The sequence below is a fragment of the Sebastes fasciatus genome, chromosome 8 (genome assembly GCF_043250625.1).
Source record: "Sebastes fasciatus isolate fSebFas1 chromosome 8, fSebFas1.pri, whole genome shotgun sequence".
Lineage (NCBI taxonomy): Eukaryota > Metazoa > Chordata > Actinopteri > Perciformes > Sebastidae > Sebastes > Sebastes fasciatus.
In genome coordinates, this window is record NC_133802.1 from 2,857,459 (window position 1) to 2,883,640 (window position 26,182).

A 26,182-nucleotide genomic window follows, 5' to 3' on the forward strand; every position below is an offset into this window, starting at 1 on the left:
TTATATTACGACTTTTTCTCTCGTAAAGTTATGACTTTAATCTCCTAATGTTACTACTTTTTTCTCGTAATATTATGACTTTATTCTTGAAATCTCAGATGTTTTTTCCCTCAATGTGGCCCTAATACTCCGTCGTACATTTGCAGTTGATCCCTCACTGCATTAGATATTTTACGATTATATACGTAGACTAGGCTGTGTTACCTTCATCTCAATGCTCAAATGTTTTGCGGCTCCAGACAGATTTCTTTTTTTTTTTTTTGCCTAAAATGGCTCTTTTGATAGTAAAGGTTGCTGACCCCTGCCCTAGACCCTAACCTGCCAACAGGCAGGTGGGTTTTAGTGACCTCTAATGCCGCTAATGAGCTCCAGGGAAGTCGAGGTCTCAGCAGGGCCTGGAGGAGCCGACGTGGCCGACCTGACAGCCTCTCGACCCTCACAGTGCCCGACTGTCCGAAACTTCACTTTTTTATTCATTTTCTTTTTCCATTCATGCTCTCTGCCAGAGCGCACAGCTACGCATTCCACAAACATGACCTGTAAATGACTCTGTACATAAAACTCGACCATGGGAGGACCAGAGAAATGCAGGTGGCAGTGGGAATGTTTCTGTGTTCTTTTGGGTTTGTTTTGCAGTCCTGTCTGATACAAAACTGCCCTCGGTGCAGTTGCAATTAGGTACCATGCCAGAATCTGAAAGGCACCTTATACTGTGTGTAAAATATACTTATCAAGCTACGTTGCCAAAGACTATTAATTTCCACCCTCTTATTATAAATGTCACATCATTGGTGGACACACTTTCTGTTATGTGATGCATTATGTGCAGTTTTCCCACTTCCACCTTGAAACCATCCCTGTGGTGTGTGTTCTGGGAGGGATGAGAACCAGGATTAAGCTGCTGCTGAAAACTTTAGGTGAGATTTGCAGGCACAGAGTAATTCTCTACACACGGTGCGAGAGTAAAAGCCTGTGGTGGCATACTATGATATGGTTTCCTGTTTGCTATGGCAGCTGTTGCACAAGCAGCAGTTGAGAAGGATATAGTAGAGCGTAGAGAGACTCTGGCAAGAAGCAAACTTTGTCAGTGATGTGATGAATTTAGATTTTGCTACTTTGCATAGTTAATCTTGCATCGGCCTAAATCTCATGACACGTTCTAAATGAGACCTGCAGGGCCAGAGCCGGTATGAGGGTTCTCTATACCTGTTCTAGTGCAATCAGGTTGGCTGTAGGAGCTGCTTTCAGATTTGCTTTGAAAAGTTAAATTCATCAGCAATAAAATGCACTCTCACTCAATCAGGGCTGTTGCTGCTACAGCCTTATTGGTCTGTTTGATCAGTAGCTTATGGTGGCTAACGTAGCGTGATACGGAGCTACGAAGAACTGTGGCTTCACACACTCCTCCCTTGCCACGAAAAAGTTGCAGATTGATTGATGGATGGATGTCATGATGTTAGTGGTTGAAATTGGCTGGTACTAGTCTACATAAGCACATGTCATATTTTGTTTTGCAGGAATAAATGTTTTTTATTTTTTGTAAAAGAAAATTCCATACATTGATAAATAGGTGCACAATATGATGTCATGACATTTTTCACTTTATCTTGACTTTAAACCTGCAGTAGGCAGAATGTTTTTGGCATCATTGGGCAAAATAATTCCATAATAACCTTTTAAGCATTTTGTAATTCAAGTGTTCTGAGAGATAACTAGACTTCTGCACCTCCTCATGGCTCTGTTTTCAGGCTTTAGGAAATCTAGCCTGTGACGGGAGACTTTGACCAATCACTAGTCATTTAATTGAGAGAGAGCTTTCCTATTGGCTGTGCTTAGGCTAGTGGGCGGTGCTTGGTATTTCCTCAACTGATCTCAACATGAATGCCGGGTCACAAACCTTCTCATTTTACAGCTAAACAGTACACTTCAAGATGATTCTGAGAACATGTGAGGAGAGATATAGGCATTACATATCAGAATATTGATTCATATTTGATCGGCGCTGCCTAGTTTGACCGTTTGATCAGAGTTCACGAGTGACCTATAATAAATCATCATCAACTGTTGTCTATGTAAAGATATAGGAGGAGTAATGCCTACCTGAGTCTATCATATCATAGTATTAATATATCATCATCAACTATTGTCTATATAGAGATATAGAGGAGTAATATCTACCTGAGTTTTAGCATTATCCTGTAATTGTTGTGCCACAGTGGCTGCTGTTCAGTAAAAGTTACAAAGGCTCATTGTACTGCAGCGATTTCGTCTTGGTCTTTTATAATGTTGGAGTACTCACAAGAGACAGATTAAGAATGGTCAACATCGATGCAGCGGAGGCCAAGTAACCATATCATGACTTTTAGTCTGGAGTATCAGTCAAGCTTAAAGAACAGTGGATCCTATGTTCACTATAATGCAACTTGATGGCCTTTTTCATTACCCCCTTTTTCTGCTAAACATCAGGGTCATCCTCCCTCCAGAGCTAAAGAGGACATTGTACAACTATTTTCACAATCAGAGTAGTGTTTTCTCAAGACAAGTAAACTGACCTTTATTTATAAAATAGGTGGAGTGCCCCTTTAAGATATCTTTCACTGCAGGGACCTGCAATATTATTGCCAGACGCATGTTGAGACATATGATTTTCACGTTTTTTTATTATAAAGCAGGCTTAAGTCCTATATAAATACTGTGAAAGTATCGAAACACTCAATCCACAGGGAAATACACACAGCCCGTATTCAGGAACTCTGCATTTGAAACAAGCTGTCAGGATTTCTGTCCATTTGTGATGTCACAAATATACAATATTTAGACCCTTTACATAGTTTTAAACGAAACATTCTAAATGTGTCCCAGTTTATTTCTGGTTGCAGTGTATGTGAATGTCATCAGCTGACAGGAAGTACACATGGACCCAAGCTGTTGCCTAGCAATGCAATTCCATTGCAATTCCATTGAAATGCACTAAAACGGAGCATTTCAGACAGAGGGTGAATACAGGTATATTCAAACAGACACTATGAGGGAAATAATGTTTTTTTTTTAACATTACAGCATGTAAACATGTTCTAGTAGAAACACAAAATACAAGTATGAACCTGAAAATGAGCACAATATGGGACCTTTAAAGCCATTTTGTGCTCAGTAGTTTTCCAATAAGATCTATTCTATTCTATTCTATTTTATTCTTTCAACTGTTGCTTGCTTCCTCCTGCAGCATAAATTGCAACTTGTATCTTCTCGCAATCGTCTCTATGAGCTTCTCCAATCAGTCCTTCAGACTGACGAGTGTCACACCTAACTCTGCCTGAGCAGTGAACATACAGCTGTAGCACGTCTGACAGCACGGATTAGCATCAGATCATGTTCGACAGGCACCCTTTTAACATCTCAGCGCTTATCTGTGATCATACTGAGATGACAAGCGCATATATTTCCCGAAAGTCAACTTTTTCAGGAAGTGAGATCATCTGGCCGAGTGTCCCGCTCACACCCATGTGTTGTCTTTTTGGAAGTTTTATGCCGTTCACAGGGATCAGTTTTTTACTCAGCTGTTGAGAAACAGTGCAGCTGCAAGAATAAAAAAAAAAAAATGGGGATACATTTCTGCAAGAAACACGACACGAGATAACATTCTGTAACAGGGTCAACGTAGCACCGTGTGGTTGGCTCTCAGCGATGTCAGGAAATCCCCATACAGTATCGGTCATAACGTCTAACACAATCTCCCGCTTGTATTACTTCTGCTTAGTGCTTCTTTTTTTTCCTCCAGAAGAAATTAGCAGAAAATCCCCTTAGTAGGAGAACGGATCTATCACACTGTACCACATGTATCCTCTCTTGTCTTCAATCTACTTGAAATTCACTATGTGTACCACATGACCTTCTTCTTCAACAACCTTGAGTTTAAGTATGAAACACTGAAACCTCCATCTCGCTGCCCTTGCTGGCCTTTTTGCCCCCCCCCCAACAGTGTTTTTGCTGAATCCCTCACAACCCCTCCTCTCTCTTCCTCAGATCATTTACATTTGCTTTGTTCTGTGCGGATTAAGGTCGCACGCTGACGAAGCCCTCCGGAGCCTCCGAGGTCTCCGGGCCCTCGCGGTCTCATTTTCAGAAATCTCTCTGCTGCACTTCTCCATTTACTCTCCAGTTCTGTCTGAAACCGTCACTGCAGTGTGTCTGCATCACATCCACCACACAGGTTTGGAAGAGGAAATGAGAGTCTGACAGCACTTTGAGTGATTGACAGCTTTAATTATGATAAAGCATATACTGTATGTGCAACATCTTACAACAAGTCTACTTTTATTTTTCCACTTTCTGACGCTATAAATCCACATCCACGATATTGAGTCTCCCCACAGTACTGTGGGTAACAGGGGACCACACTAGAGCAGGTCATTGTTAGGCCACATTAAATCTGGTTAGTGTTGGAGTGAGTGTGTATGACTTCAGTTACTGTTTTGATTGCTCGCGGCTGATTGAGGAACAATGTTTCCAGTGAAAGCAGTGTGGTGCTCATTGCGGAGTGCTGAAACCTGTTGAGAAACTGACACAGGATGTGGGAAGTGAAGTTGCCTCTGTCTGTCTGTGTGTGTGTGTGTGTGTGTGTGTGTGTGTGTGTGTGTGTGTGTGTGTGTGTGTACTTGCCTCCCTGAGTGAAACTACAAAGCAACACACAAGGTGTGTGAACTCGTCTTCTTAGTACAGTTTATGCTCGCTGACTAATAACAAACAACCATGCAAACCCCTGTGTCTGATGCAGTGTGAGCTTTTAGTCGTGTGAATGTAGGACTAATTTGGCAAACCTTTTGAATGTATGTCTTTTAATCAGGGAATGAAATTAGCACCTATCAAAGACAGGGTAAATGTTGGATGTGGCAAGTGAAAATTTCAGGTCACCTGCCACCATGGCAGACAGGTTTTCCTTATATTAAGAAATATTATTTTTAAAAACAATTATAAAGCCTAAATTAAATATATGATAACACTTGATTTTTCAGGTCTGCAAATTTCATGGTAATTAGGTGATAATTAGCAAGTAACCTATTTGAAATTCATTTTTAATTACTGCCAAATTACCCCAATTTTTACCTCAGAATTTATTGAAAATTACTTTGTTATAAACATTATTTAATAATTATATTCCACTATTTCTCAATAGCTGGTAATTAATTTAACACATTTCCAGGAAAAGAAAACAAAGTTAGTTGATCTACTTTATTTCCATGTCTGCTGGTAAATAGATAATAATTAGCAAATAACTTCTTTAAAATGTCTTAATAAACTCCCTGAATCATGACATTAATGACATCAGCTACCAGGTTACATTTGTGTAGACAATAAGTCACAATGGTGAGATTTGTGCCTGATCAGAAGTGTCTTCTATTAGTTTTGGTTGAAGAGCGGCTTATTCTCAAGCCTCAGGGCCCTATTTTAACCATTATATGCTATTTTAGTATAGAATTATTAAATAATGTTTACAATAAAGTAATTTTCGATACATTTTGAGGTAAATATTGGGGTAATTTGGCAGTAATTCCAAAGAAATTTCAAAAAGGTTACTTGCTAATTATCAGCTAATTACCATGAAATGTGCAGACCTGTAAAATGAAGTGTTACCAAATATAGTCATGGATTAAGGTTACATAATATATTCCATAATTCTACAGTCTGGTACCACTGACTCAGTGTTTACAATTTTAAAGTGTTCTACTTAGATTTCAGAAGTGGCAGACAAAAAAATTGAGTGGCCGGTAGAAATGTTCAGTGACCTGCCAGTGGCAGGTGAGGAAAAAGGTTAATTTCAGACCCTGCTTTTAATATTTACTCTACAAGCAGTTCAGAAGTTGATTTTCAATGACTTCTAAAGTTGTCTTTCTCATTCAACAGCATCCAGTGATTCTAGTCATTTAAAACAAGGCACACTCTGCCTTTAAGAGCTATACTCCAGTGATTTAGGCTTGATCCTACATTTCCCATAATGCATTTAAATGCTTTTCATTACACTCTCTCCCTGCCTGGTAAACAACCATGTCTTTTAAATTGATTCCCAAAGTTTGGTACTCATGTTTTCCATTTAAAAGCCCAATACTGTTGCAAGGTAGGAGGAACTATTCATATTAATTTTCTTGTTCCATACCAACATACCAACTGTTCAGATGCTAGCTGTAAGCTAGCGAGCAGAGGCATGGGCCGTGTCTGTGGGAGTTTGTGTTCAGCTCAGCTTGTGACTGAACCCAGAACTCACCAGAGACTCTGGTTCCTTCTGTTGTTTCCCTTCGGTCTCTGTATGTTTACATATGAAGCCCAGGGATTTGCATGGAGGCGTCTCCATGTCAATATGCGCCACTCCCGATGAATTATTGTCTAATTACATATTTCCATTGTTTTGTATACAAATATACAAAATGATTCTATACAAAATATCTGGTACTTTGATAAAAAGTCTAAGGTACAAGAATGTGTAGATAAAAGCTACAACTCCCACGGTAATGTTTTCACCGGCGTCGGTTTGTTTGTTTGTTTGTTCGTTAGCAGGATTACTCCAAAAGTCTGCGATGGATTTGAATGACATTTTTTGGAGGGGTAGGGTGTGGCACAATGAACAATACATTTGATTTTGGTGACGATCCGGATCATGATCCGGCTTCGGGCTACTTAATAAGTATGTTTTCATTGGTGTATAACCCTCTGAAACTAAGAATGGTTGTGTTTACGTTACCTTAGAATGAGCCGTTTATATCTACAGAGGGAGCGGTTCCTCTCTCCAAGGACTCCGCCATGTTGCGCCGCCATGTTTCTACAGTAGCCCAGAACGGACAAAACAAACTCTGTCAACTTTTCCTGCTCGAGCCGGAGTTCATAGTATTACTCGCTGCTGACGTTTTTTTATTGTCACACATTGTACACAGCACAGCACACAGTGAAATGTAGCTTCTGCCTTTAAGCCATCCTAGAATTAGGAGCAGTGGGCAGCTACTCTGCAGCGCTTGGGGAGCAGTTCAAGGGTCCATGGTGTGGCTGAGCCTCAAGGGGTATTGTAGTATTTAGGCCCATCCGCCATGAAACAAAGTGGAAAACTGCTGGCCATAACATACAGTAAAGCTATAGGCTTATTACATTATCTGATGGACTCGCGTGTTTCTATGTTGAGTAACATTGAGGAGATCATTCAAATAAAACTTTGAAATAGGAATTCATATATAATAGTTCTGAAACCAGTGGCTCCTGCCACTGGGCATCGATTGAGATAACCCTCATGACTACAGCTTTCATTCTGTGAACCTGATTGGGCTGTAATTTCTCAAGATTACCCCGGGCTTGAATTGGGTCGGGTTCGCACCAATTTCCCTGTGTTTATTCTTTTTTTTTTTGGCTGATGCTGAACATTCGGCAGGAGAAGGCGCATGTCGGAGATTGTGTCACAAATATCTGTTACCGCACTGAAAGGACTTTGGAATACTGTAGCTTGTAATAATTTTTTTTTAAATATATATGTATACGGTATACTATATATAAACTTTGTGTTTGGAAATTTGTGTTTGGTGGATTATTTCTCTGTTGTTACAATGCTAATGGTCATTGTATTTTACATCGTTGGAAAGCCTGTTTATTTACCTTCACAATGATGTCCAACTTGTAAGGATCATGCATTTGTGGGATGAGCATCAGAGCTGGTTATGTGGGTAGCGCCCAAGAAAGATTTGCCAAATTCTCTGCCAATGCTAAACAGAGTATTCTCCTGTTGGTACTGACTCTTGTTTTGAGTTGTTTGGTGGATTGGATGATTGAACTCCACGCTGGCTGACCTGCAATGAATCCTGGTTGAGGAATGGAACGCCATCCCACAGCAACGTGTGACCAGGTTGGTGACCAGCATGAGGAGGAGGTGCCAGGCTGTTGTGGCTGCGTATGGATCTTCCACCGCTACTGAGGCTCCTGACGGTGTATTAAATTAATAAAGTGTAAAATAGCCAATATGTCTTGTTTGTTCCTTGTTACTGATAGAGAGTTCAATCATCCAATCCACCAAACAACTCAAAACAAGAGTCAACACCAACAGGAGAATACACTGTTTAGCATCGGCAGAGCATTTTGGCAAATTTTTTGCTGCTCATCCCACAAATACATGATCCTTACAAGTTGGACATCATTGTGAAATTACATAAACAGGCTTTCCAGCGATGTAAAATACAATGCCAATTAGCATTGTAACAACAGAGAAATAATCGACCAAACATAAGTTTCTGAACTTTTTTTTCCAAGTTTATAATAATGAAATTGGTGCTGTTGTTCGTGCTCAGGTCGGGCTTGGACAGTATTTGGGTTCATGTAAGGTCAGGCCTGATCATAGATGTACTCATGTCATCACTCGGATTAGTTTTTCAAACTTGTGGAAGCTCCTCCAGAGCCGCAAAAGACATTATACAACTGTTTTCCTGAGTGGTACTTCTCATGAAGAGTTAACAGACTTTCATGTGTGAAATTGGTGGGATTTCCCTTTAAAAGCAATGATTGTGAAGCAACTCTGAGAAATTGTTAATATATGAACAAACCTGCGAGTCGAGACCCAAAGTCACGGGCCAGTTTCAGGTTCATCTCCAGTGAGTATTTACTACATCCCACTGTGACTCTAGATTATCATCTTGAATCTAAGCTTGGTACCGTATGTGTAACAAGAATCATTGGAGACAGATCACCTTTATGGACAACCCCCGACCTCAAGGCCTTGAATGTCCTTCATTACTGCTGTTACTCATCACCTCTCATCTTCCCTTCCCCCATTCTTCATCCTTCCTCCCTCACATCCCCATCACTTTGACCTCTTACTGTCCATTCGGCGCTCTGCTCCCCACCCCCATTCGCTGTCCCTCCTATTAAATCTCCCTTCTCTGGTGTCACTGTCCCTTTCTGTCTTGTCGCTCTGGCCTTATTTGTCCTCTGGCTCTCTCATTTTCCCATTCCGGTCTTAATAAATCTCCCTTTCTTGCCCCCTGTTGTCCTCTTGTCATCCATATCCTCTCTTCCTCTATCCTCTATCTTCCTCTCTGTCTGCTGCTCAGGCTAGTTCACCTATGGATCAGCTTTCACATCAGAAACCTAAGGGATTCCACGAACAAATCGACCAGAACGACATCCCCGCAGAGCGCAGCCGATCAACACTGATGCCGATGCGCTGCACGCAGCTGTAGAGCGGCAAGGCCAAAGGGGTCAGGGGTGAAAGGTCACAGACGACAGAGCCGGAGCAAGGCACTGAGGTCGAAAGGTTTCAGGAGGGGAGATCGAAGAACCAGGGTTCAGGACAGAAGGTCTCAGTGACAGACGACAGTCAAGAGGTCAAAGATGATGACATCGCATGTAAAGCTGAGGAGGGAGAAGGGGAGTCTGGCCGAGTACGAATCGCAGATGAAAGGTAAGTCACTCTGGATGTGCATGTGTGTGTCTTGTGCTTGTCTCTGTGTACGTCTGTGCCCCGTACTGCGATTATCTGCATGCATGAATGCATATAAGATAGCACATGTGCATTCATGCATGAATGTGTGCAGTTGCTCTGCACAGTTACCCAGCCGCAGACTCTCACTGAACCTATCTGTGCCAATGTTTACATGTATGTGCTCCAAAACACGTTGTCACAGACTGATGACATCACTCTTGTTTGGAGCTTGATGACAATCCATACAGAGTCTCTTAAAGCCAACAGGAGAGCACAGAAGCCCTTAATCAGAGTAAAAACATGAGCATGACAATGTTGGCGTTATTTAGAGAGATTTTCACATGACAACTGCTGTGTGTGTGTGTGTGTGTGTGTGTGTGTGTGTGTGTGCGTGCTGTGTTTTGGAGGGTGCATGCCATGGCTTTGTGGGGCTTTCTGTACTGTACTACTAAGGGTGTATTTATAGCCAGTATTAGTGATGCTGTCTCCTCACATCCAGTCAGCCCCGGGCTGTGTACTCACACAGAGACGGAGAAAAAGAGTAAAGAGGGGAAAGAGTGAGCGGGGTGGTGGGAGAGGAAGAAAAGACAGAGAGCTGAGAACAGGTAAGAGTAGAAGAAAGAAGAGAGAGAGGTAGGTGAGAGAGCAAAGTGAAGGCGGGGTTATCTGAAGAGAACGGTGTTTGTATTAGCCTTTTCAAACCAAAGTGCAGCGCCGGGCCACATCATTGCTGGCTTCGCTGTGTTTGCATACAAGCTTGTGTGTAATACAAGGTTATGTTGGGTAATTACATGTGAACTGAATCACACCTCCAAATGACAGCACGGACAGCATTTTATTCATTCTCTGCAAGCAGAAGCAGGTGTGATATGCATGCAATGCTTTTTTTCATATTTATTAACAAGCAAGGCGAGATATCCATCCATCCTTCCATCCATCCATTTTCTTCCGCTTATCTGGGGTCGGGTCGTGGGGGCAGTATACGGACACAGCTCTCACTTTGGTTATACAAGGACCAGATGGCTCGTAACAACGACCCCGGTTACCCATATTCCTGCAGTACCCCCCACAGGACTCCCCGGGGGACACGGTCGTAAGCCTTCTCCAAGTCTACAAAACACATGTAGACTGGATGGGCAAACTCCCATGAACCCTCCAACAGCCCCACGAGGGTAAAGAGCTGGTCCACTGTTCCACGGCCAGGACGGAATCCGCATTGCTCCTCCTGGATCCGAGGTTTGACTATCGGTCGGAGCCTCCTTTCCAGCACCCTAGAATAAAGTTTTCTGGGGAGGCTAAGCAGTGTGATACCCCGATAAATGGAGCACACCCTTTGGTCCCCCTTTTTAAAAATGGGAACGACCCCCGCTGTCTGCCACTCCACAGGCAATGACCCCGTCCTCTATGCGACACTGAAGAGGCGTGTCAGCCAAGACATCCCAACAATGTCCAGAGCCTTCAGCATCTCAGGGCAAATCTCATCTACCCCCGGCACCTCGCCGCTGAGGAGCTTTTTGACTACCTCAGCGACCTCTGCCAAGGATATGGACAAGCCTTCCCCCGAGTCTTCAAACTCTGCCTCCTCTACGGAGGACATGTTAGACGGGTTCAGGAGTTCCTCAAAGTGCTCTTTCCACCGCTCAATGATACCCAGTCCGGGTCCGCAGTTCTCCTGCTGAACACAGCCTAAGTTAAGCCGTACTTTCCCTTTCTGAGTCGTCTAACGGTTTTCCAGAACTTCCTTGATGCCAACCGAAAGTCCTTCCACAGCCGGGTTTTTGCTTCTGCGACCGCTACAGCTGCAGCCCTTCTAGCCAACTGGTAACTGTCAGCTGTTTCCGGGGACCCCTGGGGCCAACCAAGCCCAGAAGGCCTCCTTCTTCAGCCAGCGGGTTCTTAGGTTGCCGCCACGACAGGCCCCGACGACCTTCCGACCACAGATTCCAGCAACCGCTTTCACAATGGAGGCTTTGAGCCTGGCCCACTCTGATTCTATGTCCCCAGCCTCCCACAGGATGCACGACAGGGGCCTCAGCCAGACGTTCTCATTTCACCCTCACTACACGTTTGGCTTTACCAGGTCTGTCCAGCAGCCTCCCCCGCCACCTGATCCAACTCACCACCAGGGGGTGGGGGGACACCCGAGTGTCCAAGACATACAGCCGCAGATCTGATGATACGACCACAAAGTCGATCATTGATCGTTGGCCTAGGGTGTTCTGGTACCAAGTACATATATGAACCACATATGCTCGAACTTAGTGTTTGTTATGGCCAATCCATGACTAGCACAGAAGTCCAATAACAAAACACCACTCGGGTTCAGATCAGGCAGGTCGTTCTTCCCAATCACCCCCCTCCAGGTTTCTCCATCATTGCCCACGTGAGCGTTGAAGTGCCCCAGCAGATCTATAGAGTCCCCAGTCGGCGCCCTTTCCAAGACGCCGGATACTCCAAACTGCTGTTTGGTGCATACGCACACACAACAGTCAGAGATTTCCTCCCCGCAACTCGCAGCCGCAGAGTGGCGACCCTCTCATTCTCTGGGGAGAACTCCAACACAGTGGCGCTCAGCCGGGGGCTCGTGAGTATCCCCACACCCGCCCGGCGCCTCTCACCCTGGGCAACTCCGGAAAAGGAGAGAGTCCAGCCCCTTCCCAGGGGTATGGTTCCGGAACCAGAGCTATGCGTGGAGGTGAGCCTACTGTATATCTATCTACTATCCCTGCGGGGGGTGGCGGTTCAATGATGTTTTTTCAAGCTGTGCCCAGCCGGGCCCCATGAGCTAAGGCCCGGCCATCACACGCTCCCCCCCCCCCCCGGTACTGGCTCCAGGAGGGGGCCCCGGGCGAGGTTCTGCAAGTCCGTTCTCTCCGATTCATAGGGGTATGTGATTCGCTCTTGGTCTGGTCCCTCCCCTAGAGATGTAAAGACACAAAATAGACAAACAGTAATGTCCTGCAATGCTTGGGATGGGTTAAATGCAAATGTCAAATTCCATGCATGTACCTGTGTGTATATGACAAATGTAATAAAGGTTTAAGTGTTTAGTCATGGGTGAGTTTTTAGTCATGTGCTGTGTAAATAAAGTAGACTTTCACCCAGGAGACATCTGTTCATTTCCCGTGTGATACTAAACATCAACGTTAGCTTTTTGTCACGTCAATCAGTAGTCACGTTAGTAACGATAGTCACGTGAGTCGTTAGTCAGTCAAGTTAACATCAACCACTATATTTTCCTAACCCTACCTAAGTGGTTGTGGAAGTTTATTTTGAAAAGACACTACGCATGTAACAAGCGTATAATGACACGCCGTCCCTGACACGTCCAAAACTGACACTAGAGGGGAGCGTCATTGAAGCGTAGGGCCACTGACCAAGCGTTGGTATTTGATTGAGTTGGGAGTGAAAACGTATTCCGACATGCTTGGAAAGGGAGGGGTGAGCGTAATCAGTTGGTTGCAATCTCAATGCCACTAAATACACACTGCTCCAAATTTGAAGTAAAAGTAAAAAAAAGTATTATCAGCAAAATGGTTTTAAAAGTATCAAAATAAAAAGTACTCATTATGCAGCAGAACTGCCCCTGTGAAGTATTTTATGGTATATGACATGCAATATTCAATTTTCAATATTGTGCAATATCACTGTTGCAGCTGGTTGAGGTGGAGCTACTTTATATACACATGGGTTGTTTAGTCCAGTGGTGAGGGGAAATCCCTCTTTGGTTGATTTATAACTCCTCATAAACATCTGAAATGTGACAGGAACACAGTTGGTTTAATCTCAAACAATACATTGCATTTTAAAGGATTATCATGTGTGTTAGTTGTGAAGTGATTTCGTTGACTTAGTTGAGAGTGAGTAAATATTTCGTATTATGTATTGGATGAGTGGGTAATTCTAAATCAAAGCTTTTTTGTGATGTACAGCGTTCACCAAAAAAAACAAAGACTGATCACTGTGTTCATCCATGTACAGTATGTGTGTGTTCTCATGCCACTCTGTGTTTGCATGTGTCAGTATGTGTCCAGGGTTATAAACATGTCCCAGCCAACATGGTTATGTGGGCCCCACATGGGTTATGCTGGGGGTACCCGGGTACCATGTGGGTATGGGCCCAAAATGGGCATCTTATCTGGGGCCCACTTGGGTCAACTAATGTGGGTTCTAGGTGGGTCACTAATGGGAAATTAGTGTTTGGGCTCAGAATGGGCAACACAAATGTTGCCCAGTTGAGTCAACTAAATAGGTCCCACATGGGCTCCCATGTGGGTCCTAGGTGGGTCACTAATGGGAAATTAGAGATGGGTTTTGGTTTATGTTGCCCAGATTGGGCTCATATAACACCCAGTGTACTCCTGCATGAAACCCACAAGGGTAATTGGCATGGGGCCAACATGGAAACTGTTGACAAACCCACTTACAACCCATATTTCAGCCCATGTAGTCCCCATGTAGTACCCACATAGAACGCAAAGCTGGGACTAAGATGGGTCTTGAATATGTTGCCCAGTTGGGGCCCATATAACACCCATTGTAAACCTGCATGGAATCCATGTGCGCAATTGACATTGGGCCATTATGGAATCCGCAGACAATCCCATATAGAGCTTTTTCAGCCCATTTACTACCCACATGGGTCCCACATACAAATGTTGGCTGGGGTGAAATGACTGTGCTTCTGTCTCACTCTCTGTCTGTCTTTGTGTGTGTGTGTGTGTGTGTGTGTGTGTGTGTGTGTCAGACCTGCGGGCCCAGCTCACGGACCAGATAAAGATTTTAGACTCTCAGGTGGAGGTGAAACAGCAGCAGCTCTCTGACCTCTCTGAGTTTCTCCGGCGCAGAGGCGACATTGAGGCTGAATATGCGCGTGCCCTCGACAAACTCACTGAGCGATACACCCACAAGACTAAGAAGTAAGTGTGTATACAGTATGTGAGTGAGTGCACGTGTGTCTTTTCTTAAAGGTCTCATATTGTGCTCATTTTCAGGTTCATACTTGTATTTTGTGTTTCCATTAGAACATGTTTACATGCTGTAATGTTAAAAAAAAACTTTATTTTCCTCATACTGTCTGCCTGGATATACCTGTATTTAGCCTCTGTCTGAAACGCTCTGTTTTAGTGCATTTCAACGGAATTGCAACGGAATTGCGTTGCTAGGCAACAGCTTGTCCATGTGTACTTCCCGTCAACTGATGTTATTTACATACACTGCAGCAGGAAATAAACTGGGACACATTTAGAATGTTTATGTTTAAAACCGTGTAATGGTCTAAATATTGTATATTTGTGACATCACAAATGGACAGAAATCCTAACGGCTTGTTTGAAACGCACAATTTCTGAATACGGCTGTGTGTATTTCTCTGTATATTGAACGTTTTGATAGTTTAACAGTATTTATATAGCATTTAAACCTGTTTCATAATATAAAAGACCTGAAAATCTCCCTTTTTACAATATGGGACCTTTAAGTGTTTCATGAGGCTGTAATTCAGTGAGGATGTCTGTTTTTTTTCTCCAGGAAGGAGCAGTGGGGTCAGTCAGTGTGTCAGGTCTGGTCCGTTTTGCTGACTCAGACTCGTCTGGAGAGCCGGGAACATGCAGCTCTGGGTGACACCTGCTGCAACACACTCACACAGCGGTTGGCACACAGTACGGAAGACACACACCGTCTGCACAAACGGGTCAGTGGATCTTTGGTGTTAGGACACAGACACACTAGACATGCGAGACCTCCTTGGAGGTCATCCTTCTATTGCTCCTCTCAGCTAGAAACATTTTACCGATCATATTCAATGCTGAGATGTGGAGATGTGGTAAAACCGCTGGATGCAGTTTTAAACAGCATACTATCTGAGCCTGAGAGTGGAAACAAGGTGAATGTAGTTGAACAAGACCCGGTCAAAACCGAGTATATTGCTGGACCACATATGGTCAGTATGTGAATTTGTGGCTAAATTGTTACACAAATAGTCAATGGTCATGTCTATAATGTTTTGTGAACAGTTTTTTCCCACTTATGTTTGATTGAAAGACAACTTATAATGAAGCAAACATTCAGTAACAGTAAATGGTACCATTAACTAGTCATTATATTACACATTTTATACAAGGTGAAAAGGTATTAGCATGATATAGCGAAAGTTTATCAGCGTTTAGATATTCCCGCTGTGATCACTGATGTTGTTGCTGCGGTATTTATTCCTAGATGGAGTGTTAATGGATTAGCTACAATGTTAGCATAGCCTGGCGCTGATCGATCCGAACTCCATTCAGAAAACAAGCATTTTAAAAGTTGTTTGCTTGTCGTCTTGTGGACAGACCGGACAAAACATGAATTCAGACTTTTTACTAATCAGTATCATTATGTAGTTATTTCGGCACACTTCTGATCTGTTTATTGTATTATTATTATTATTATTATTATTTTGGGTTCATAACGCAGTGACGACGTGTGGCTTGCTAGATACAGTCAGTTCAATGGCGCTGTATGTGAATACAGCTTGCCCCCGGATGATGTTATGAACCCAGACACGACGGCGTTTGGTTTTCTGACATATCCGTGACTTCTACAACATGTACAAAGCAGCAACAGTGGTTATTTCTTCCATGGTTGATGGAGGAAATGGAGGAAAGCGGGGCGAAAATTTGCTTCCGCGTCTGCAGTCCAGCCAAAAATAGGACGTCAATGTTAAACTTTGTAGACATGTGTAGTAGTACAGCTGTGAATTACTGTGTTTCTCTGCAAAACAAAATATGATTACTAATAAAAACAACGGCTAAAACCATTAAAATAAGGGTTTAAGTAAAGGATTTTTCTTTAATGAATCATTTACTGTCATATTCAAGTCTTGTGTTTTTAAATCAAGCAGAGGTGATTTCACTTAAGTTCAGGAATTTTCTAAAGCCCACGACGAGACCGTTTCCGTTGGGTGGTTTGATGCAGTGGCCGAGTAGTGTATTACATGTTTAGTGGATTGGATAACATCAATTTTTCAGTCAAATCGTGCCAATAGTGATACAAACACCAAATTTGGCATGATGATTGGCAAGGCGTCACTAAGCAAATATAAACGATTGGCCACTTGAAAATCCAAGATGGCCACCAAATTGAACTGCCGATAATGGTTTCTCTCATAGAAATTCATCTACTTGATCGATTTGAGTGATCTTGGTGTCAAATTATATGTTTTCTAGCATGCTGGATCTAATTTTGATAGTTTTAACAATTTTAACTGCAATATGGCGGCTATTTTATGTCTGTTTAGTGTCTGCTTCCTCATGAGAGCATGGGGTCACAGCATCCAGGGACTTCCTATTGCAGCTGATGGCTTTGTCTCTTTGTGTCGCAATGACTCTTTTTCGGCGGGAAAATGAAACAGCTTGGTCTTGATGCTTGATTCCCTGGCCACCATATTGCAGATCAAAATTATTAAAACTATCTATGAGAGAAACCATTATCAGCCAACCGTTTATATTTGCTAAGTGTCCCCTCTGGAATCATCTTGCCAAATTTGGTGCTTGTATCACTATTTGCATGATTTTTCCACTATCCGCTCCATTATTGGCTATTGAAAGTGTTGAAATGGGCCGCGGATGATTAAATATAATGCATGCATTTCATGTTACGGCCGCCATTGGCCCGCGGGCCGCACTTTTAGCAACTGTGCTTTAAAGGAATTTCTAATATAGGCGTCTGGCAAGTGTCAAATCAATCTGCTTTTGTAAATTGCAGAGCAAAGAAGTTGGCATCCAGATGCAGGATGAGTTGCTGAAGGTCACCACTGAAATGCAGACGGTGAGCATTTTATATCGTTGTCTTTGTATGTAATAATGCAAAATAATGTTAATAATGCACAGACTCTGACAATGCTGATGTGGAGTTTCCATTTATGTGACATGTGTGTAATGAAGGCTCTGAAGACGTATAACCAGTACCACACAGACTGTCTGATAGCTGAGGGGAAACTCAAGGAAGCTGAGCGGTTGGAGGAGAGACACACCGGCAAGTCGGCTGAGCTCGGCCCCGGCCAATCGGGAGGGCAGAGGCGGAGCTCCGTCAAGAAGATGGAGAGATTAATGGAGAAAGTGAGTGTGTGTCGGCGGTGTGTGTGAGAGACTCACAGGAAGTCTTGCGCTGTTTTTTTCCACAGAACAAACCGTTTCCTGTTCCTGTTGTTTTGTCTGAGTGTGCTTAAGTGTATACACTTCAAATAACTGCATTATATGTGTATTTTATGAGTGAGATGGGGCCATGGTCATGGTCACGTGATATCACTAGTGTTGTCTTTTTATCAACACGTGGGTGTGTGTTCTGATCTTCTCTTACTTGATTTGTGTGTGTGTGTGTGTGTGTGTGTGTGTGTGTGTGTGTGCACAGAGGCATGGCAGAGTGCAGGAGAACCAGCTGAAGTGTACCAAGGCTCGTAATGACTACCTGCTGAATCTAGCAGCAGCCAATGCAGCCATGAACAAGTACTACCTGCAGGACATCAGCACTCTCATCGACGTAAGAAACATGCAATTTGTGTGATTGTCTGTGTGTGTGCTTCTGAGACTGGGACCATTCAGTGGTTTTGAGTTACCTTTTTGTGCCACTCTTTGTTGTCATCTGAAGAAAAGTTGAGATATGAGGAGATTTTGATATCTAAATAACTCGCTATCTTTTCTCCCACACCACAATCACCTCATGTTTTTTATTCTTCCTCCCTCCAACCCTATCCTTTTGACCTCCCCTGCTCCATCATTGCCTTCCCACTATATCATTTCCCGTCTTTCTCTCTGTCGTCCCCTCTGTTGCCATTTCCTTCTCCCTTTTCTCCTTCCTCTCTGCTCCCCTTCCATCAATCCCCCCCCCCCGGCAGTGCTGCGACCTGGGTTTCCATCTGTCTGTGGAGAGGGTGATGAAGTGCTACATGGCCAGTAGGTGGCGCATCCAGAAGACAGAAGAGTCAGGTCTTAAGCAGCTGGAGGCTGCTGTTACGTCCCTGGACCACGGTGGAGACAGAGATGCGTTGCTACAGCAACATGATGCCGCTTTCTGCCTTCCATTCAGATTCAGCTACCATCCACATGAGGGAGACCAGGTGAAGAATAAGAATTACTGTACAGCAATCACAGGCTGGATCGGTGGGGAAACATTGGCTGAAGTGCACCTCTGTTTTTAGTTTAGTTTTAGTATCAAAATGCAACTGCTAATCCTATTAAATTTACATTTGACACTGTGACAGTCTCCCATGACACCCTGCTGCTTATTTGACTTGTTTATTATAGTGCTCACAAATTGCTGCATAGTCAGCCACTAAACTCCTTTAACAAAAACAATCATTTTACCTCAGAGAATCTGAACTAACATTTAAAACATGAAAGTCACAAAATAACACAAACAAACTAACCCATCGAGGCAGCGGTAGACCAGCAACTCTTCCGTGTTCTGAGAGGTGAAGCGGCTTTGAAGAGAGCATAGATGGATATAACGGCTTCAGTTCCCCATCAGAAAGGGCTGTCTGACGGTGAGGTTAAGCTGTGAATATATTCTAAATATAGCGTCCACTTGAACTGATATTGATTTTTGTATGTGTTTAGCTGCTGCCCCCCATCCACAGCAGCACAATGCTTTGCTCACACGTTGGTAGTCCTGTCTGTTTCTCCAAACTCCATCAACTTAATGTGTTTAATGAGTTTCTCCTTCCCAACATGTTAGCATGACATGGTTGGTACTAATGAATTCCTTGATGGTTTTCTAGTTTCATATGATATCTGCAGCTTCACTGTAGCTCTAAAACTGAACCTTCTAGCCTCTGAAAGACAGTAAAGTCAGTCGGGGTCCCCCCGGGCCCGCGGGTCTCAGAGGGTTAACTCATTTGTGTTTTTAAAGTCAACCTGAAATGAAATAATCACAGATTTTTTGAAGAATCCCACCTTCTGCCCCTCCTGTCTCTCTCTAAACAATTACTCACTGGTTTCAACTTGAGAATTTCTCTGAGTGTTATATCATATTTGGTTTATTTCAGGTGTGTGAGGTGAGTGCGGAGAGCCAGGTGAGATACGAGCTGGAGACCAGGTTCCAGCAGCTTCAGTCTCGACTCGCTGCCGTTACCTTGGAAACAGAGGAGGTCAGCAAATTATTCTCACTGCCTGTTTCTTTAATTAATTTAATTCTTCACTCACTCACTCAGTCCCTCACTCACACACACTCACTCTCTTACTCACTCAGTCAGTCACTCACTCACTCACTCAGTCCCTCACTCACACACTCACTCACTCTCTTACTCACTCAGTCACTCAGTCACTCACTCAGTCCCTCACTCACACACTCACTCACTCTCTTACTCACTCACTGTCCTACTCACTCAGTCACTCAGTCACACACTCACTCACTCACTCACTCACTCACTCACTCACTCACTCACTCACTCTCTTACTCTCAGTCACTCAGTCACTCACTCAGTCCCTCACTCACACACTCACTCACTCTTACTCACTCAGTCACTCAGTCACACACTCCACTCACTCTCTTACTCTCTCACTCACTCACCCACTCACTCACTCACTCACTCACTCACTCAGGCACTCACTCACACACTCACTCACTCACTCACTCACTCACTCACATACTCACTCACTCAGTCCCTCACTCACATACTCACTCACTCAGTCCCTCACTCACTCACTCACTCACTCACTCACTCACTCACTCACTCACTCACTCACTCACCCACTCACTCACTCACTCACTCACTCACTCAGGCACTCACTCACACACTCACTCACTCACTCACTCACTCACTCACATACTCACTCACTCAGTCCCTCACTCACATACTCACTCACTCAGTCCCTCACTCACTCACTCACTCACTCACTCACTCACTCACTCACTCACTCACTCACTCACTCACTCACTCAGTCCCTCACTCACACACTCACTCACTCACTCACTCAGTCACTCAGTCACACACTCACTCACTCTCTTACTCTCTCAGTCACTCAGTCAGTCACACACTCACTCACTCTCTTACTCTCTCACTCACTCACTCACTCACTCAGTCCCTCACTCACATACTCACTCACTCAGTCCCTCACTCACTCACTCACTCACTCACTCACTCACTCACTCACTCACTCACTCAGTCCCTCACTCACTCACTCACTCACTCACTCAGTCCCTCACTCACACACTCACTCAGTCCCTCACTCACTCACTCACTTTGACAATGTGTAACTTGACACTATGAGCCGTGAATGAAAACCTGCTTTGATATAATATCTTGTAAATGAATGAAACGTGTGTTTGTCTTTCTCAGGTCAGTAAAACACTTAAAGCCACGCTGACAGCGCTGCTGGACAACATGTGTGAGAGCGACTGTAACCCCTCCCCCGACGTGCCCACCAGCCTATCAAATGAGCCCCCTGGAGGAAGCACCGCCCCAAAACTTGCCCTCGCCAAGCGTCGAGCCAATCAACAGGAGACAGAGATCTACTACTTTACAGTGAGTTATTACAGTTGGCTAGAGGTGGACATATTGCTGTCAGCATATCTTCAAAGATATATATCTATATATGTCTCATCCTCCCTAGGTTAGCATAGGTTAGCTAGGAGGCCACCCTGCTGGAAGTTTAAGTTTAAGCAGTTGAGGAAAAACTGTAATGTGTTTTTTTTTATTTTTTGTTTCAGAAAGTGAAGGACTTCCTCATCAGCAGTTCGATGACCTTCAAACTTCAAGCCAAACATGACCTTCTACAAGATGCCATACAGAAAGGTACTCTTATCCTACAGTGATAGATGTCGGGTCGGGCAATTTCTTCTCATGTTGCCGTTGTTTCCGTTGGAATGATCAGTCTTTACAAATTATGCCAGAGTACTCCATGGGCCGGCTCCTCCAGTCATGTCCAAGTGTCCTTGAGCAAGATACTGAACCCAAAACTGCTCCTGAAGGCTGATCCATCGATGTGTGAATGAGTATTTAGATCAGATCCTAATGGACAGGTTGGCACCTTGTATGGCAGCCTCTGCCATCAGTGTATGAATGTGTGTGTGAATGGGTGAATGCTGACATGTAGTGTAAAGCTCTTTGAGTGGTCGGAAGACTAGAAATAAATATATATACTGTATACATATATACATATGTATACAGTATATATACTGGGAAAAGAAAGTTCGGAAACTTGTGTTTGGTGGATTATTTCTCTGTTGTTACAATGCTAATGGTCATTGTATTTTACATCATTGGAAAGCCTGTTTATTTACCTTCACAATGATGTCCAACTTGTAAGGATCATGCATTTGTGGGATGAGCAGCACAGCTGATTATGTGGGTAGCGCCCAAGAAAAATTTGCCAAAATGCTCTGCCAATGGTAAACAGTGTATTCTCCTGTTGGTATTGACTCTTGTTTTGAGTTGTTTGGTGGATTGGATGATTGAACTCTCTATCAGTAACAAGGAACAAACAAGACATATTGGCTATTTTACACTTTATTCATTTAATACACCGTCAGGAGCCTCAGTAGCGGTGGAAGATCCATACGCAGCCACAACAGCCTGGCACCTCCACCTCATGCTGGTCACCAACCTGGTCACACGTTGCTGTGGGATGGCGCTCCATTCCTCAACCAGGATTCATTGCAGGTCAACCAGCGTGGTTGTGTTGGTCACTCGAACACGTACAGCACGCCCAAGCTGATCCTACAAGTGTTGAATTGGGTTGAGGTCTGGACTCTTGGCAGGCCGTTCCATTCTCTCTACTCCCACATCGTGGAGGTAGTCTGTGATAACCCTGGCTCTGTGGGGGCGAGCGTTGTCATCTTGGAGGATGAAGTTAGGTCCCAGATTGTGGAGATATGGGATCGCCACTGGCTGCAGAATCTCATCCTGATATCTCACTGCATTGAGATGGCCTTCAATGATGACAAGCCTTGTTTTGCCAGTGAGGGAGATGCCGCCCCACACCACGACACTGCCCCCACCAAAAGCTGTTACTCCATCGGTGCAACAATCAGCATAGCGTTCTCCGCGTTGTCTCCATATTTTGACCCTGCCATCCAACTTTGGCAGACAGAACCTGGACTCATCACTGAACATGACATTCTCCCACATGTTCAGGTTCCATTGTCTGTGTTGTTGACACCAGCACAAACGGGCCTGACGGTGAAGGGCAGTCATTGCAGGCTTCCTGGTAGCCTTATGAGAATACACTGTTTACCATTGGCAGAGCATTTTGGCAAATTTTTCTTGGGCGCTCCCCACATAATCATCTGTGCTGCTCATCCCACAAATGAATGATCCTTACAAGTTGGACATCATTGTGAAGGTAAATAAACAGGCTTTCCAACGATGTAAAATACAATGCCAATTAGCATTGTGACAAGAAATAAACGGCCAAACACAAGTTTCAGAACTTTCTTTTTCCAGTTTATATATATACACTGCTCAAAAAAATTAAGGGAACACTTAATCATCACAGTATAACACCGTCATCAGTTAAACTTCAGGGATATCAATCTGTCCATTTAGGAAGCTCAAGTGATTGTGAATCACTTTCACCTGCTTTGGTGCAAATGAAAGTGACAACAGGTGCGATGGAGAGGCAACAGCAAGACAACCCCCAGACAGGGAATGGTTCTGCATGTGGTGGCCACAGGGAGCTGCTCTCTCCTCATCCTTCCTGACTGATTCTTCTCTAGGTCCATGTTCTGATAGTGTCCTTGTCACTACTTGCAGCATGAGGCGGTACCTGCAGCCCAATCAGGTTGCACAGGTAGTCCAGCTCCTCCAGGATGGCACATCCATACGTGCGGTCGCAAGAAGGTTTGCTGCATCTCCCAGCACGGTCTCAAGAGCACGGAGGAGATACCAGGAGACCGGCTGTTACACAAGGACGGCTGGACAGCGTCCTGTGTGAACAGCCCAATTGATTTACATGGGCACCGGAAGCACGCTGGCAGCGCTTCTCCTAAAAATCGCAGCGCTTCCTCGGCCTATGTGAACCCGCCATTACTTTGCGCCCAGATTACGCGCTGTTTAACCAGCAAAAGTGAAGTAGGACACGCCCTAAATATATTTGTGCCATGCACTTTAGGCCATGCGCTACAGATTGTTTAAATAGGGCCCAGTCTCTTTTATTATTCCACTCACTCTTTTTCCTTGTCAAAACCTGGTGCCTACATTACCCACAATGCAACTTGGCAGCCAACAGTTTAATCAGAGATTTCATTTTTTTTATGCTAGCAGCTTCAAATGTAACCATTCCCCAAATTTCTTTCACTTTCAAACATGTAGTCTTTACACCCAACAGGCGCTGACTCAAGTGGTCAGACTTCCCATGGCTCCCTCTGGAGCCACAAAAGGCTTCATACGACTTTTTTTTCACATCTGCAGTGGTACTCCCTAACACCTGTAGACAGACTTTGATGTTTAAAATCATGGAGTTCCCCTTTAATAATCCTGCACGTTGTTTGCACCAGGAACCCTAAACCAAACCTTATTCACTTTCACTTGTTTTCTCTCTCTGTCTTCCAGCTGAGGCCGTCGACAGTGACCCTTCCAGGTAAACAGCGTATTTACACAGCTAAGAATAAAGAGAGTGTGACTGACAGAGACATGGAGACATGGAGAGAGCAGAGAGGACAAGGACAAGAGGACAGAGATTAACCAAATTTCAACCAAAAATGGCCTATTTTCTATAAAAAGCTGATTTTTTAAAGGGGGAAATATGGAGTGTAGTGTAACTGATAATATCAATTAGCAAATATTATTGGATCTTGAGTATCACTACCCACTTTTAAAATGGCGTCATGCATTTTATTATTATATTTCCCAGAATGCAATGTGCTCGGTCAGTGCGTGTTCGGAAGTCCAGACCTGTTTCCCAATTCTGCCACAAACTCTTCACCACAGACATACTCTCCTACATACAGGTAACACACACAAACACACACACGTGAAGAAGATCCCTGTAAATACTCCCTTCTCTTTACCTCGTTTCTATTTGCCTGCTGCGCTGCGCTGCTGTTCAACCCTCCAAAGGGGAATGATTTAGAAAATCCTGTCACACCGAAGCAGAAGAATTGGCGGGGGCTTCTCGCAGCGCATGCACACACTAACAGTCCATCCCCCCAGTGTGCTCTCATGTGTACGGTGATGCTTATAGTTTATTGCTGGCTTTCTCTCCTTTCAATCCATTCCCCCCTCCTTTTATCTCTTCCTCTCTTGTGAAAGGGATTAAAATGCATTGGCCTCTTTGTTGCCTCCTCTCTCGGCTCCTCTTTTGAGAGTGTGTGTGCTTTATTGTGCGCCTCTTCCCACTGCTTCGAAATCTTTATTCCCCGTATTTCTTGCTCTGCCTTTTTCCTAATCTGTGCTTTTTTTCTCTGTGTCCTCTCTGCTGTGCTTGGCTTGGTGTAGACGAAGAAGGAGAATGTCTCGGACACAGGTAACCAAAGTCATCTGTGACTGCTTCTATACTGCATGCAGGCCGCTGTGACAGGGCTGTAGCTACCACTGAGGTCATGACCCTGCATTTCTCTCTGGGGATGTTGGGCTTAGCAACCCTGGGGAGGGGGTTACATTCTACAGTTAACAAATAGTTTGTGATTTTGGGAAATAGGATTCTTTGCTTTCTTGATTTGAGTCGGATTAGAAGACAGCCTACCGCTCTCGATCTGAAGACTGGTATTGATCTTTTCATCTGACTCTTGACAAGAAAGTGAAACTATTTCAGTATATTGGAATTTGTTTTAATTACTTAATATTCAACATGAAAGTTTCCTAAAATGGGGCACTAATTACAATGAAAATAGAGACAAAGGTCTTATTTTAGGTAGTAAATTGAGTTTATAAGCAGTTGATTTCCAGAAGAATTTCCTTCAAAGAAGTCCTTAATTTCAACAAAACTTGCAATTAATGGAATTGAGTACATCGCTCAATAAATAAAATGTGAAACCCCAAATAATTTAAGTATTTTAGAAACCCATTTTGGTGTTTTTGACTCATGACGTCAGTAAAATCCTGGTTATGGCCCTGGTAGTGACATTAAGTGACATGACTCACTCAGCTTTAGCTCTTGTAACTCTCTTCCTCTGTTTGTTTGCCTTCCATTGCATCTTCCTTTCTTCCTGTTACGGTTGTAATTTCTCACGTCGACCATGTCCTCGTCTTTCTTTGCACTCTCATCTCTCCTTCTCTACTCATCTTTCTTCTCCAGAGCTCTGGGCAGCAGATTCCTGTGGTGGTTGAGAGCTGCATCCGTTTCATAAACCTTCATGGTGAGTCTCGTTTTATTGTATAGCAATGAGCCATGCTGAGAGAGCTTTGGACACTGACAATGAGAAGGTGGAAGTACTAGTTTGTGTATCTGTGCACGATCCTGTATGGAACATCAGGCATCTATGAGCATGTCACATAATGTGTGTGTGTGTGTGTGTGTGTGTGTGTGTGTGTGTGTGTTTGCGTGTATCAGGCCTCCACCATGAAGGGATATTCAGAGTTCCCGGGTCACAGAGGGAGGTTAACCACATCCGAGATGCATTTGAGAGAGGTAAATGAGCTACTGAAATGTTTGATTACATACATACATAAATACATACATACAAACATACATACATACATACATACATACATACATACATACAGTACATACATACAGTACATACATACATACATACATGCATATATACATATTGTACATATAGTACATACATACAAACACAAATACATACATACATACATGC

At 43.7% G+C, this 26,182-nt stretch overlaps 1 protein-coding gene across 5 annotated transcripts in view; it reads left to right on the plus strand.

The window, feature by feature from the left end:
- Positions 1 to 26,182, plus strand: part of LOC141771942 (SLIT-ROBO Rho GTPase-activating protein 3-like) — a 50,459-nt gene that overhangs the window by 4,456 nt on the left and 19,821 nt on the right. For 4 of the 5 annotated variants that reach the window (XR_012594801.1, XR_012594800.1, XR_012594802.1 and 1 more), the window contains exons 2-15: positions 9,075 to 9,424; positions 14,193 to 14,364; positions 14,975 to 15,137; positions 17,189 to 17,251; positions 17,368 to 17,541; positions 17,834 to 17,962; positions 18,318 to 18,539; positions 19,467 to 19,568; positions 20,760 to 20,945; positions 21,131 to 21,215; positions 23,973 to 24,000; positions 24,274 to 24,370; positions 25,657 to 25,717; positions 25,912 to 25,989. Coding sequence is in view for 2 of the 5 variants with exons in the window: in XM_074642489.1 (XP_074498590.1) it covers positions 9,355 to 9,424; positions 14,193 to 14,364; positions 14,975 to 15,137; positions 17,189 to 17,251; positions 17,368 to 17,541; positions 17,834 to 17,962; positions 18,318 to 18,539; positions 19,467 to 19,568; positions 20,760 to 20,945; positions 21,131 to 21,215; positions 23,973 to 24,000; positions 24,274 to 24,370; positions 25,657 to 25,717; positions 25,912 to 25,989 (1,630 nt within the window). In the remaining 3 variants the exon portion in view is untranslated. Of the gene's footprint in view, positions 1 to 9,074; positions 9,425 to 14,192; positions 14,365 to 14,974; positions 15,138 to 17,188; positions 17,252 to 17,367; positions 17,542 to 17,833; positions 17,963 to 18,317; positions 18,540 to 19,466; positions 19,569 to 20,759; positions 20,946 to 21,130; positions 21,216 to 23,972; positions 24,001 to 24,273; positions 24,371 to 24,857; positions 24,886 to 25,656; positions 25,718 to 25,911; positions 25,990 to 26,182 lie in introns of all 5 variants that reach the window. The other variant, XM_074642490.1, reaches the window with a different exon arrangement.